General features: G+C 31.0%; 2 protein-coding genes across 2 annotated transcripts; both read right to left on the reverse strand.

Annotated features, from left to right (window-relative positions):
* Positions 1–1,558: 1,558 nt before the first annotated feature.
* On the reverse strand, positions 1,559–4,607 carry LOC107436581 (uncharacterized). Its single transcript, XM_016048346.3, has 3 exons — positions 4,473–4,607; positions 2,032–2,719; positions 1,559–1,631 (listed from the first exon to the last, which is right to left on the reverse strand). Exons 1-2 carry the CDS (start codon positions 4,507–4,509, stop codon positions 2,109–2,111), a joined length of 648 nt encoding a protein of 215 aa, XP_015903832.1. The 5' UTR covers positions 4,510–4,607; the 3' UTR covers positions 1,559–1,631; positions 2,032–2,108.
* A 7,023-nt stretch (positions 4,608–11,630) lies between these two features.
* LOC139425852 (tigger transposable element-derived protein 4-like) lies at positions 11,631–12,023 on the reverse strand. Its single transcript, XM_071181861.1, has one exon. The coding sequence runs from the start codon at positions 12,021–12,023 to the stop codon at positions 11,631–11,633; it is 393 nt and encodes a 130-aa protein (XP_071037962.1).
* Between the last annotated feature and the right edge of the window lie 455 nt (positions 12,024–12,478).

Below are 12,478 nucleotides of genomic sequence, written 5' to 3' on the forward strand. Positions count from 1 at the left end.
AAAGACACTTCGGGCACAAAACGCTTAAAATACTAATAGGTTTAGTTCTCTCCCCCTTTTAAATCTATGTAATGTGTGTAGAGTAAAAAAGATAAATACTAGAGATTAAAAAAAATAGTCACTGAGCAGTTAGTATGAAACAATAGTTAGTAAAACTGCCACTAATATACCTTTCTCCCACTATGTTTGATTGATTTATGTGTATAAGATACTATATTAATCTTAAATGCTCTTCTGTCTCGTAATTTACTTTTTTTCTTGCATCTCATAAGACTAGATTTCTCAAGGGATTAGAAAAACCTGTCTCTAAAAATTCACTATGAATTTCGGGGATATTAAGTGATTATTAATGATGGCACACATTTTAACTGTTTTGTTTAAATCTATTATTAGGCAATGAAACTTTTAATTCGATATGATTAATAATATAAAACTTATCCAATATTATTTTCTATTAAATGCTTTTTTTATTTCCTAAGGCATTAGAATCTACATATTATTTATAATAATAATATTATGTCTCGTCTTTTGAGGCGATCCAAGTTAGGAGCCAATTTTCGATTTCTGCGAAAGAAGTGAACTGACCTGCCAAATCGTGCTGCATCCGTCGGAACAAGCAGTAATCAGACGGAGCAATGTCCAGCAATTACAGCGGGTGCGGTAAAATATCCCACTTGAGCGTTTCCTAATTAATTTTTTGCGACATCAGGCCGACCGTTATTAGACAGAAGAATAACTTTGTCATGTCTTTGCTCGTATCCCGGCCGTTTTTCTCGTAATGCACTGCTCAAACGAATCAATTGTTGCCTATACCCGTAATGGAATCACCAGGTTGTAGCAGCTCATAGTATACAAAATTATTCACCATTCTTGACACGTCGAAACCATTCCCTACATGATTTATCAGTTGAGTATTGTCACCATAAACTTCTACAAGAATTCGATGTGCTTCAGCTGCACTTTTCTTCCAATTAAAGCAGAAACATAAAACCTCCTCGCAAATGGTGCTTCGTTACCACAAAACTTGACATACTCAACAAAGTAAAAAACAGGGTTTTTGTATGAAACTCAAAGCGATATAAACAGAATATTATTGACAGAAGTTTAACCTCTGAAACCAGCTTTCACTATGAAACATTCATAACAGCAGAACCATCTCTTAAAAACAGACCGAACTAATTTGTACTCTCAATATATAATTTTAGAATTCTAAATTTAATAGATGTATCAAAAATATATTTAATTGGTAATAAGTAAAATATGTTAAGTTTTGTCATTATTTTTTAATGCTTTCTAAAGCTCTAAATGCCATAGGTAAAATTATCTGCACAACAAACTATTGAATCAGATATTCACCACTGAAAAAAAAATTAATAATAACAGATTTTTTCTCTGAACAGATAATGAAATTATAACTTGTCAGAGTAATTTCACCTGTATAAAATTCTCTTATGTTACGTTATTTCAACATAGCTCTCACTGAAGTTATTTTGCCTTGTCAGAGAACGGGTTTGTTAATTATACAATGAATAGAAAAAAGTAACTTTACACTGTTTGCTTTAAATTTTTAAATATTTATTTGTTTGTATCAGTAGAATGTTCGATTTTTTTTTACAAAATTTAATGTGCAGCTACTAGTTGAAATTATTTTGCCTGGTCAGAGAACAGTCTTCTTAATAAATAAAAAAAAGTAACATGATACAGTTTACTATGAATTTTTAAGTATTTGCATCCGTAATATGTATTATGTTTCCGTAATATGTATTATGTTCGTAATATGCTCTTTCTTTACAGAATTTAATAATGTTTAGCCATTGACTGAAATTATTTTTCCTCGTCTGGAAACAGGCTTGTTAATTATGCAATTACTAGAAAAAAGGAATTTGAAGCAGTTTAGTATAATTTTTAAATATTTGTTTGCAGCAGTAATATGCTCTTTCTTTACAGAATTTAATAATGTTCAGCCATTGACAGAAATTATTTTTCCTCGTCTGGGAACAGGCTTGTTGCAATAACTAGAGAAAAAGGAACTTGACGCAGTTTAGTATAATTTTTAAATATTTATTTGTTTGCAGCAGTAATATGTTCTTTCGTCACAGAATTTAGTTTTAATGATGTGCAGCCATGGACACATTCCTAAATGCAGCATCTAAGGCCAGGGCATAATTGTTTTGTAGGACATTATATATTTGAGCCGATACGTGTGTTCGATAAGCGTCTTGCAGAACTTTTAAGTATTTGTTGAGAGTAGCTGGCAGTCCAGAAAAAGTTGGAGTGATTAGTCCAACCTTATCAACTTTCAACTTCTTCAGGGAGCCACGGTAGAAGGGATGCAGTCCCGCAATTTCCAAAGAAACAACAGTTTCAGAAACATGTCCCATGTTTCGGGGTAAATAAATATGGGTTCCATTCCTTATGAGGACTTTATATTCAGTAATTAACTGGGTTAAACTAATGGTGCAGTTGATTAACATTGTTGATCCAGACGGTGTTGGCTTTGTGCAATCGCCTTTTCGCCTTGCTTTGTCTAATCCTGTAAGATTACCACGATTAAATATTGCTTCTCCTATATTTCCATAGATGTCTTGAACTCCAAATTTAGTTCCGAAATCAGATATAAAAGACGGGTCAAGTCCAGCTTTGAACACGGCTGTATGCAAATTGTCTTTAATGACTGCATCCATATATGCGTTGGCATCTTGGCTGGACAATCCTATACCTATAAATTTGAACAGAAAAAAAAAATTGAATTGTCATCTTTAAAATGTATTTTAATTTGTTCTTTCACGAGTTAGACAATTTGTGTATGTTTTTGACTTGAAGAAACATGACGCGTCTTTTAAATATATATATATATATATATATATATATATTGGGAATTTTGATTTTACAAATATAATCTTTTTAATAAGTATCCATATATAATTGGTAGCCTGTGGTCATTTCTAGCCTAAACCTATTTTATTTAAGTTAAAATAAAACAAACTTAATAATTCTAGAATCTCGTTTTGAAAGAAAATCAATCATTTCTTTTTGAGTTTCCTTGATATTTCAGAAACAATATTAGTCTGGGACTGGAATGATCAAAACTCTGGAAAGATTTTTTAAATATCAAAACTGGAAACTTTAATTTTTCCCATAATGAATAGTTTTAGTTATTAAATTTGAAATTTTCATTATAAATTATTTACACTCTTAAGTAAAATCATCTTAGCTCACTTATTCAGGTTAAATTTACTACCCTTATTTTAGCTATACTGTTTTGAGGGTTGTTGGTTTTCATGCCATTAAGTGTCAAGTTTTAGTAAAGGTTTGGATCACTTATTTTAATACTGTGTGTGGCTTAAAGATAAGTTTTTAAACATTTACTTAGATTTAAGTTAATTTATACGTTTAAAAACTTTAATCACCAATTGTACACCTTGCATACATTTTAAAACCTAATCCCAAACCATCTATGGTTGTTTTATTTCAATGCTTATAAATAAGTAGCTGTTTCCTGTATAAGATAATAAAAGCTACCAAATTTTTCCACCCCAGGGCCAAACTTGGAATAGAGAAACCCAAACAGTTACTTTTAAAAGGGACCCTTAATATACTAAATTTATCTAACTATGGAAATATTTAAAATCTTATTGATTTTATTTTTCTGTAATTTGATTAGCATAATTCATTGAAAATTTTAAACATTCAGTAACAAGCAAAATATACTATGCTTAAATACTTCCTTTTTTTAATTATCCAAGTTTATCACATATTCTAGATTTCGAGGATTTATTACATAATATATATATATATAAAAAAAAAAGTCATAGGATTACTTATGTTAGTTCATAATATTGTTAACTATGAAATATATAACAAGAAGCAAATTGATTCCTTTTCTAAAAAATCGTTATTAGTCTAAAAAAAAAAAACAGTTTACTTTTACTTAATATTTGAACTTCCTGATATAAGAAAATACTCTGCGCTTTTTTTTTTTTTTTTTAACCAAGTCTCTATCATAGGTCAAATATTGAATTTTTGCTCTTGGTCTAAATCATGGGTCTCCTACTAGCATGAGGCCGGGGGCCGCAATTAAGAACACCAGTCAAATGGAGGGCCACAACTTTATCAAAATTTTATATCGGACTCTTTTTATGTTTGAAGGAACATTAAATATTAATGTCAAACTTTATCAGGTTTTTTTAATATTAAAAAGCAAAATAACAAGCATTACAAATATTACTTGTTACGTATAATTTTGAATCTTCTCTAAATCAGAAACTTAGTGACAAGATTTTTTTTCTCTTTTAAATTTAATTCTGTGATAAATTAAAATTTTTTTACGACTCGCAGTCGTAAAAAAATTTTTAGAAATTTATTAGGAATTATAGCAACAACAACAAAAAATTCTCGAGCATCTGAAATAATATTTTTTTTCCGCCAAGGAGACAAAGGGACGCAGAATTTTTTTAGCTAAGGGTACTTACCACACATAAAGATGAGAAAAAATAGTTTTCCAATCATCTTGGATGTTTCCGGTTTTTCTAAAATAATAAAAGCAGCATTTTTGAATAATTTTAAATTAAGATAACAATACTGTCAGTGCATCTTATGATCCAAACATACTTTTATGTGGATGTTATATGCAAGTAAAAAAAGAATAATAATATTTGAAACGAATTTTATATGCTAGTAGAAAAGAAAAGAATATTTAAATATGCAGGGTGTTCCGTAATGGCCGCTCTTATTATAAAAGATTTAAGTAAAAACGCTATGCTTATTAATGGTTTCAAATAAATATTAAAGTTAGAAAAAGAAACGTTTTAGTAATCTCATCAATCATAATTGAAAATATAAGAGCTACGAAAAAATTAAAATCACATAAAACCAGTTTATTGGAAGATAAGCAATTTCAGTCTCCTAGACAAACTGGATTTTGATAATTTTAATACATTCCTTCCTCTTTTAAATCTCAATAATAATTAGTAACAGTTTGAAAAGATTTTTCTCACTAGTATTTTAATTTGCTACTTAAAGTGCTTGATTTATTTTTACTTCATTTTTTACAGAAATACGTGAATGAATATATTGCAGGGCAGTTATTAACCATCTCTCTCTTACGTTTACAGTTGTGTCAAAAAAACAAACAACTATAACATAACAAAGGTTTTTTTTATTAAATGAAATATATTTGAAGTAATATCACAAATTATTAAGTCAAAAAAAAAAAAAAAAAACATTAAGATCACGAAGTTTATGATGTAAGAACCTTTTTATCACCGCGGACCTGTCAACGTTTGATAATTTTTCCGTAGCCCACTGGGGGCGGACATTGATTTTTTATATTATTTTGATTGAATTGTATTTAAACATGCCTTCAAAATAAAATACAGTTACACCAAAAAATAAATTTAAAGGGATTTAACATTTTAACTTCTAAGAACGTTAAATCAGTGAGAACCCTGAGCTTGTTTCTTTGCAATGAGACGGTTCCATCTGGGGATAATCGGAGACAATGATACATTACTAACATTAAAAAATTTATGTCATTACCTTCGGGGGCCTCTATTTTTTTAAATAAATAAAATTTTAATGGAACACAGATATTTTTATTTTGGGGTATAAACCTAGGAATTTAAATTCAGTTTCAATGAAATGAGCGGCCCGGTAACACTTGATCCACGGACCGGGGGTTGGGGAACACTAATGTAGGGATTTATTTATTTCAACCTATATACGACGGAGAACAAAATCTATAAATTAATATTAATAATTGTTTTTTAAGTTATGGATTATATAAGGGTCCAAGAGGCTAAAGCTTAAAGGGACCGACATCGAGCAAAATATTTAAAAACATTGCCAAAAAAGTATGTTTTTCAGTAAATGAGAAATTTTTTTCTGGGGTAGGGGGTGAAATTTTTTAAATACAACTAAATATATTTAAACAATTAAAAATTATTTAATTCATATTAAAACAATAAATGACATATTGCACACACCAATCGAAACATAAAAGAACTTATTATAAAAACTTGAGGATAAGTTTTGAAGTTAAGCTAATTTAAAATGACAAAGCGAATTTAAAAAAATAAAGAAATTGAGAAAATTTTTATTGAATACCATAAAATTATAGTTATACGCAACTACGGTTTGTTTAAATTTTAGAACGTTTCCAAAATAGTTAAAATTAATTCGTATCGAGTACTTAACAGCTATGTACAACCGAACGTTATTTATTTGTTTTTAAAATTATTTTAAAATATACGATACTTAAGTTTAAAACAAGCTAGCAAAACATCTTGTTTTTAACAACATTATTTATTAACCTTTATTATCAACCTTGATGATAAAAATATATTAGCTATTGTGATTCTGGGAAATTCTTTTACATATTTTCAGATAAATAGTAAGTAATGGTTTAATGTGCTTTGGACAACATTTGGTATAATTTTTATCACCTTAATATTTTTTTTCCTGTTTTCTCTTATAAAGCGATTGACTGTGCAAAAATATATTAACTTTGCTGATCGGAGTTTTTAGTTATAATGAAAAGTTATGAGAAAGATAAGTTTGATTCAAAGAAAGTTTAGGTCAGTTTTATGGCATATAAATCTTATTACAGTTCGGGGAATTTTATTTCATGATCAAAGTGTGAAAAAAAGCACACTATAAAAATATTTACTATATAAAGATTCTAATAATTAAAATATATCACTTCTTCATGCAATAATTAAAAGTAAAATTTATTGACGTATTTATGAGTTAACTTTCTTCTAAGTTATATTATTCTAAGTAAAAATAGCATTTCAGTACAAGAGCAGGGGTAATTGTGCTCCGGAAAAAATCCGGATTTCCAGATTTTTCGCTAACCGCGATCCGTAAGTTTCCGGAAATCCAAAGTTCAGAAGTTTCAAGAAATCATCGATCACATTTATGTATAAAAATTCTTGTACATTTTATTTAAAAATATTAGAACTAGAATTTACACTTGGCATCTCTTTCATATGTAAATATTTTTTCTGGTAGAATAATAAATGTGATTAGAGATAAAAGTAGTAAACTTATAAGTAACTATTCATTTAAATTATGCTGCATATAATTTATATAGAATTTCACGTTGTGAAAATATCAATGATTTAAATTTATAAAGATGTGAATGATTTTTCTCAAGAAATTTCCAGGATTTTTGAGTTGGGCTCACAATTGTCCCTGCAAGGGCAAAAAGTTTCTAATTTCTAACGCTTTATTATAAACGCTCTTACAAATAATAAGTAAAGGAATACTTAATTTACGGTATAAAAAGTACACAGTGCAAATATACACTGTAAAGGTATAAAAAGAGTTCTTATTTCACTTGTTTCATCAAAAACAAAAAAAGAAAACAATTTTTTTTAATGTTTTATTAGAAATGTTTCTATGATTTTAAATACAATGTTTTTCTAAGGGAAAACTAAATCTTCATTTGTAATTATTATTTTGTTCTCTGTTGGTTTTTATCGATTGGAAGTTGCGTTTTCTTTTTCTCACTTATGTAAATTATTTTGATTATGTAAATTTATTAAATTATTTGCGCTTATGTAAATTATTTTGAATATGAATTAATTTTTTTTAAAATAAAAATTATTTGCTTTTCTCCGCATTAAATCCATAATTCGATATCTCAAATTAAAAATTAATCGTGATTGAACTTATAGTGACATATAGGATTCTTAATAACTCTGAAATAAATGTATTTTGAAGAAACAATACAAATAGAAAACTAGCTATAAATGTGTTATCTTTTTATCAAATATTTTTTTTATGTAGAATTATGGTTAGTTTAACAGATTTTTTTTTAATGAAAAAAACTATCTTTCTATGAAACTACGCGGTACGAGGTATGTACCTTTGGCTGATTTTATATATACATCGGAGAGCCATTACATTATGACCACCCTGCTAATAACCACCTTTAGCCCTCAAAATTGCTAGCACCCGCCTTGGCATTGATGACACAAGGTGCTGATAGGTAGTCTGAGGTATCTGGTACCATTCCCTCACATTGCGAGGGGGTGGCGTGGCAGCACGAATTTGGTTTTCCAAGTAGGACCACAAATGCTCTATTGGATTAAGGTCAGGTGAATTTGGGGCCAAGACATGACTTGAAAGTCACTGGAATGTTCCTCGAACCAATCCATGACGATTCGACCCTTATGACATGGTGCATTATCCTGTTGGTAAACACCATCCCCCGCAGGAAAAACTGTTGCCATGAATGGGTGAACCTGGTCTGCAACTATGTTCAAGTAGCTTACAGACGTCAGGGATTGTTCTATGAGGATTATGGGTCCTAATGTGCCCCATGAAAACATTGTTCCTGGGCGAGAAACCATGAAAACCTGGGCGAGCCCATTGTTATAGATGGAGGGTGGTCATAATGTAATGGCTCTTCAGTGTATTTATATATATGTTGCATGACAGAAGCTATAACGGATATTGACTGGACAAATACATGCGTTAAAAGTTAAATTAAACAATTTCTTTGACTATATAAAATTAAACAATATTTCAGTTTTGAAAATACAGTTAATTCGCTATAACTCGAAGTACGATAACTCGAATATTACTATAACTCGATTTTTTTATGAGGTCCCGACCCTTTTATCTTCAATTTCATGTTAATTATTCTCGATTACTCGAGCTTTACTCCCTTTAACTCGATTTTTTTAAAATCTTTTAAAGCAAAAAAAAAACCCTAGGAGCTGATATCTTGCCCCTTCCTTTGCAACACACACACAATCTCTTTCGCACTCTTCATGGAGAAGCTAAAGCTGTCCCTTTTGAAGTATGTGAACAATGGTTAAATGAAACGTTACCAAATTTACTTAAAGGATACAGTTAAAATGATGTTTTCAATATTGAAGAAATGGGTTTATTTTTTAAATGTCTTCCAAATAAGACTATGATGTTTAAGAATGAAAACTGCTCATGGGGTTAAATGAGCAAGGAACGTTTGACTGTCCTAGGAAATGCGTCTGGGACAGAGAAATTGCCCTTAGTTGTTATCGGAAAATACCGAATGTAAAGAGAATGAAAAACGAAGAATGTTTCAAGAATGTAAAAACGTATCCTTTGGATTACAAGTCTAACAAAAAGTTTTGGATGACATCAGTTTCATTTGAAGACTATTTAAGAAAATTGGATTGGAAATTCTACGCTAAAAAAGGAAAAGTGATACTCTTTATGGATAAATGCACAACGCATAGTGATCTACCTAATTTGAAAGCAGTAAACTTGCAGTTTCTCCCGCCAAACACAACAGCAAAGTTGCAGCCGATGGACCAGGGTATCATAAAGTGCTTCAAACAGTCTTATCGTAAATGGCTTGTCGGAAAAATGATGTTAAATATTGTAAGCATTTAGAAGATTTGTAATTAATAAGCATTAATTAAATAATCCGACAATATTTTGAAAGTCCAAAACCGAAACTAACGGTAAGTCGAACTTCCGATATGTCGAAGTTTTTCGTCAGTCCTATCAGATTCGAGTTATCGCGAATTCACTGTATATTATAACATATTGATAATTCTCAAAATCTTGCTGCATGGTATGAAAACAGACCAAACTGTCGTTCATGGTATTTAACGAAACAAATCCGAAATGAAAAAAAAAAAACTAGAAGAAGCTTTCTTATAAATAAATGAAATTTCAATCGGCTTATGTGAATGAAAACTGGCCAGGTTATAAGTGACACAGACTTTATATAGCTTGTTCTATAGTTGCTACCTTTAATATATCAAAATAAAGTGAAAAAAAATCTATATTAGGGGTCACAAATTTTTAAGTTAAAGGCGAAGCTTTCGAAATCTGTCGAATCATTAGTGAAAAATCCTTGGTGAAAATCGGTTTGATTGACTGATGAAGCTTGGAGATATTTTTAACAATCACATTTCAAATCCTTTGTTTCCTACGGCAACCAAACGAGTTTTGATTCTCAGTGTCTCGTTAAATTTCGATTGCTCACCCAAACATTAATATACGACCCCTAATGTACATTCATGTTTTATTTCATATTATAAGGATTTTAAAAAATATATATTAAGGGCGGCCGTTATGTGTTTCCACCTCAATACTGTTATTCTTTTCAATTATAGGGAAATTACTAGTTGCTTCAAAGGGAAATTTTGATTCATTAAAGAAATGTTTAACTCTATTTTGTAGACTAATTGTTGTCGTAACTACCAATTGTTGATTGCTTCTAAGTAACGTAATAAATATAATTAAAATTACCTTATTTTGAATAGCCAACCCAATTCTGAGTTTACGAGTATCAATATAAAACTCCGTAGCCTTGTAATTTGAATTCAGAAGACAAGGGAACTCCTGAATCAATAATCGGGACAAACAAGCCTTTGTTCAGGACTTCTTGATGAACACACACGTTTCTAAACCATATTTCCAACCCGCATTCGCGTTTCATACAGAGGAAAACCTCCTACGGTTAGCCTGCTGACAAAGTGACTCGAACCCATGATCATTGGTTATCCAATATTAGCACTTGAGGACGGGATTTGTATGTTGGGATTCGAGTCTGAGTCACGTGATTGGGAGGCAGTCGATTTATTTCCCAAGCTATCGTGTCTAGTTTCATTATAATTATTTTATAATCGTCGTTGAACAGTCAACCCAATTTCTTGAGTTTATGACTGCTAATGTTCAACTCCGTAGCTTTGTAATTTTGAATCCAATCCAGAAGACAAAGGAACTCCTGTATCGAGTATTGAGAGAAATTTACATTCGTGGAGGACTTTTTGATGGAGCTAACCTGCATTTAGGTTACATAGAGAGGAAGATCACGAGAACCTCCATTAGTTAGCCTGACGGCAAGGGGACTCTAACACATGATCCATCTCCCACTAAGGATATTTCGCGTCAGCACTGTGCAAGCCGGATGCGGAATTTGTATCGACCAGCGATCACTAGGATTCGAACCCGGTTCACCTTATTGGACTCTCTGTCCCCTGAGCCACCGCGTCTTCTATATACTACTTTTAAATGAAATATATTTTTTTTTGTTCTGAAAATTTACTATATTACTGTCCCCATTTCGTTCTTTATGTATATTTTATAACCGTCGTTGAACAGCTGACCCAATTTTTTGGTTTACGACTACCAATGATGAACTCCGTAGCCTTGTAATTTTGAACCCAATCTAGAAGACAAGGGAATTCTTGTATCGAGTATTATGAGAAATTTTATGAGGACTTTTTGATGGAACTAAATCGCATTTGTGTTACACAGAGAAAGCCACGAAAACCGTCCACGGTTAGCATGAGGGAAAGGGAACCCATGATCCGTCTACTATTGAAGATATTTTACGTCTGCACCGCGGTCAGACATAGTTTAAAACACAAATGAAACGCGTGAAATAGTTTTAATAAAATCTTTGATTCATTTAGGATTGTACTACAGTCGAACTCGTTTATAACGAGCACAAAGGGACCGTAACATGTACTCGTTAAATCCGAGTGCTCGTAATAAACGGATCCTTAAGGCAGGCGTGCAACCAGAAGAGGGGGGGGGGCTTGGGAGTTCAAATGATTAAGTTTAGTTAAAATTTAATTAATACTTACTTGCTTTAAATACTTTTCTTAATTTAATGACAATTAACCCCTCCCCCCAACAAACTCAGAATATCCAAATTGTTCAGCAAATTTTTCTGCTTGCACTTTTAGAATAGGTCCACTCACAGGTAAATCAGCACTACGTTGCATCTTCATCCATTTCAATAACGCTTCGTTCAAATCCTCTTTTGAACACTTCTTTAGTCGTTTACAGTCTGTTTTATTTTGGTCGTGTGCATCCATTAACTTGCCTTTGTTTTTTAGCAGTGTGGAAACAGTAGATGAAGACAATCCATACCTTTTGCAGATTTCGACATTTTTAACACCGTCATCCAACTCCTGTAAAATTTTTACTTTTTCGTCAACCGGTAAAGCTTTAGAGTGATAAGGGCAATTAAGTTTCAGTTCACGATTTTTTTTTGATTTCTCGCTCATTTTGAAAAAAGATAAGACAGAAAGATGCGAAAAAAGATTGCAAGACAGAAAAATATTGCTCGCTAAAACCGGGTCTTACTCGTTAAAAGAGATTTCTGTTCCATAAACTTAACATTGATCCAACCAAATATTATCGTTTCCCTCTTTAAATCCGAGCTCGTTATAAACAAGTTCGACTGTAATATTAAAATGAGCAGGTGAATAATATCTTCATGTATGAAATTTAACAATATCTTAAAATGTTATCATATACGAAGTCTCAAAAAAAAACTTATCTTGAAAACAGATTTTTTTGTAATGAATTCCAAAATATGAAATATATCCTGGCAAAGAGATAGTACTAAAATAAAATTATCTGCTCACCACAGAGTAAAGGGAAATTTATATCACTAACATGAGATAAGAAACTTTCTCTCAATAAAAAAAAAATTTCTTTTATGTTTTTCTCCCCTCAG

This window comes from Parasteatoda tepidariorum, chromosome 6 (genome assembly GCF_043381705.1).
Source record: "Parasteatoda tepidariorum isolate YZ-2023 chromosome 6, CAS_Ptep_4.0, whole genome shotgun sequence".
NCBI classification, from domain to species: Eukaryota; Metazoa; Arthropoda; class Arachnida; order Araneae; family Theridiidae; genus Parasteatoda; species Parasteatoda tepidariorum.

Bases quoted from the DNA above. Each gene is read 5' to 3' on its own strand.
- LOC107436581 (XM_016048346.3), bottom strand. From the start codon at position 4,509: ATGATTGGAAAACTATTTTTTCTCATCTTTATGTGTG. The intron at 2,720-4,472 runs GTAAGTACCCTT...TCAAATTTATAG, and splicing joins TTTTCTCATCTTTATGTGTG to GTATAGGATTGTCCAGCCAA.
- LOC139425852 (XM_071181861.1), bottom strand. From the start codon at position 12,023: ATGAGCGAGAAATCAAAAAAAAATCGTGAACTGAAACTTAATTGCCCT.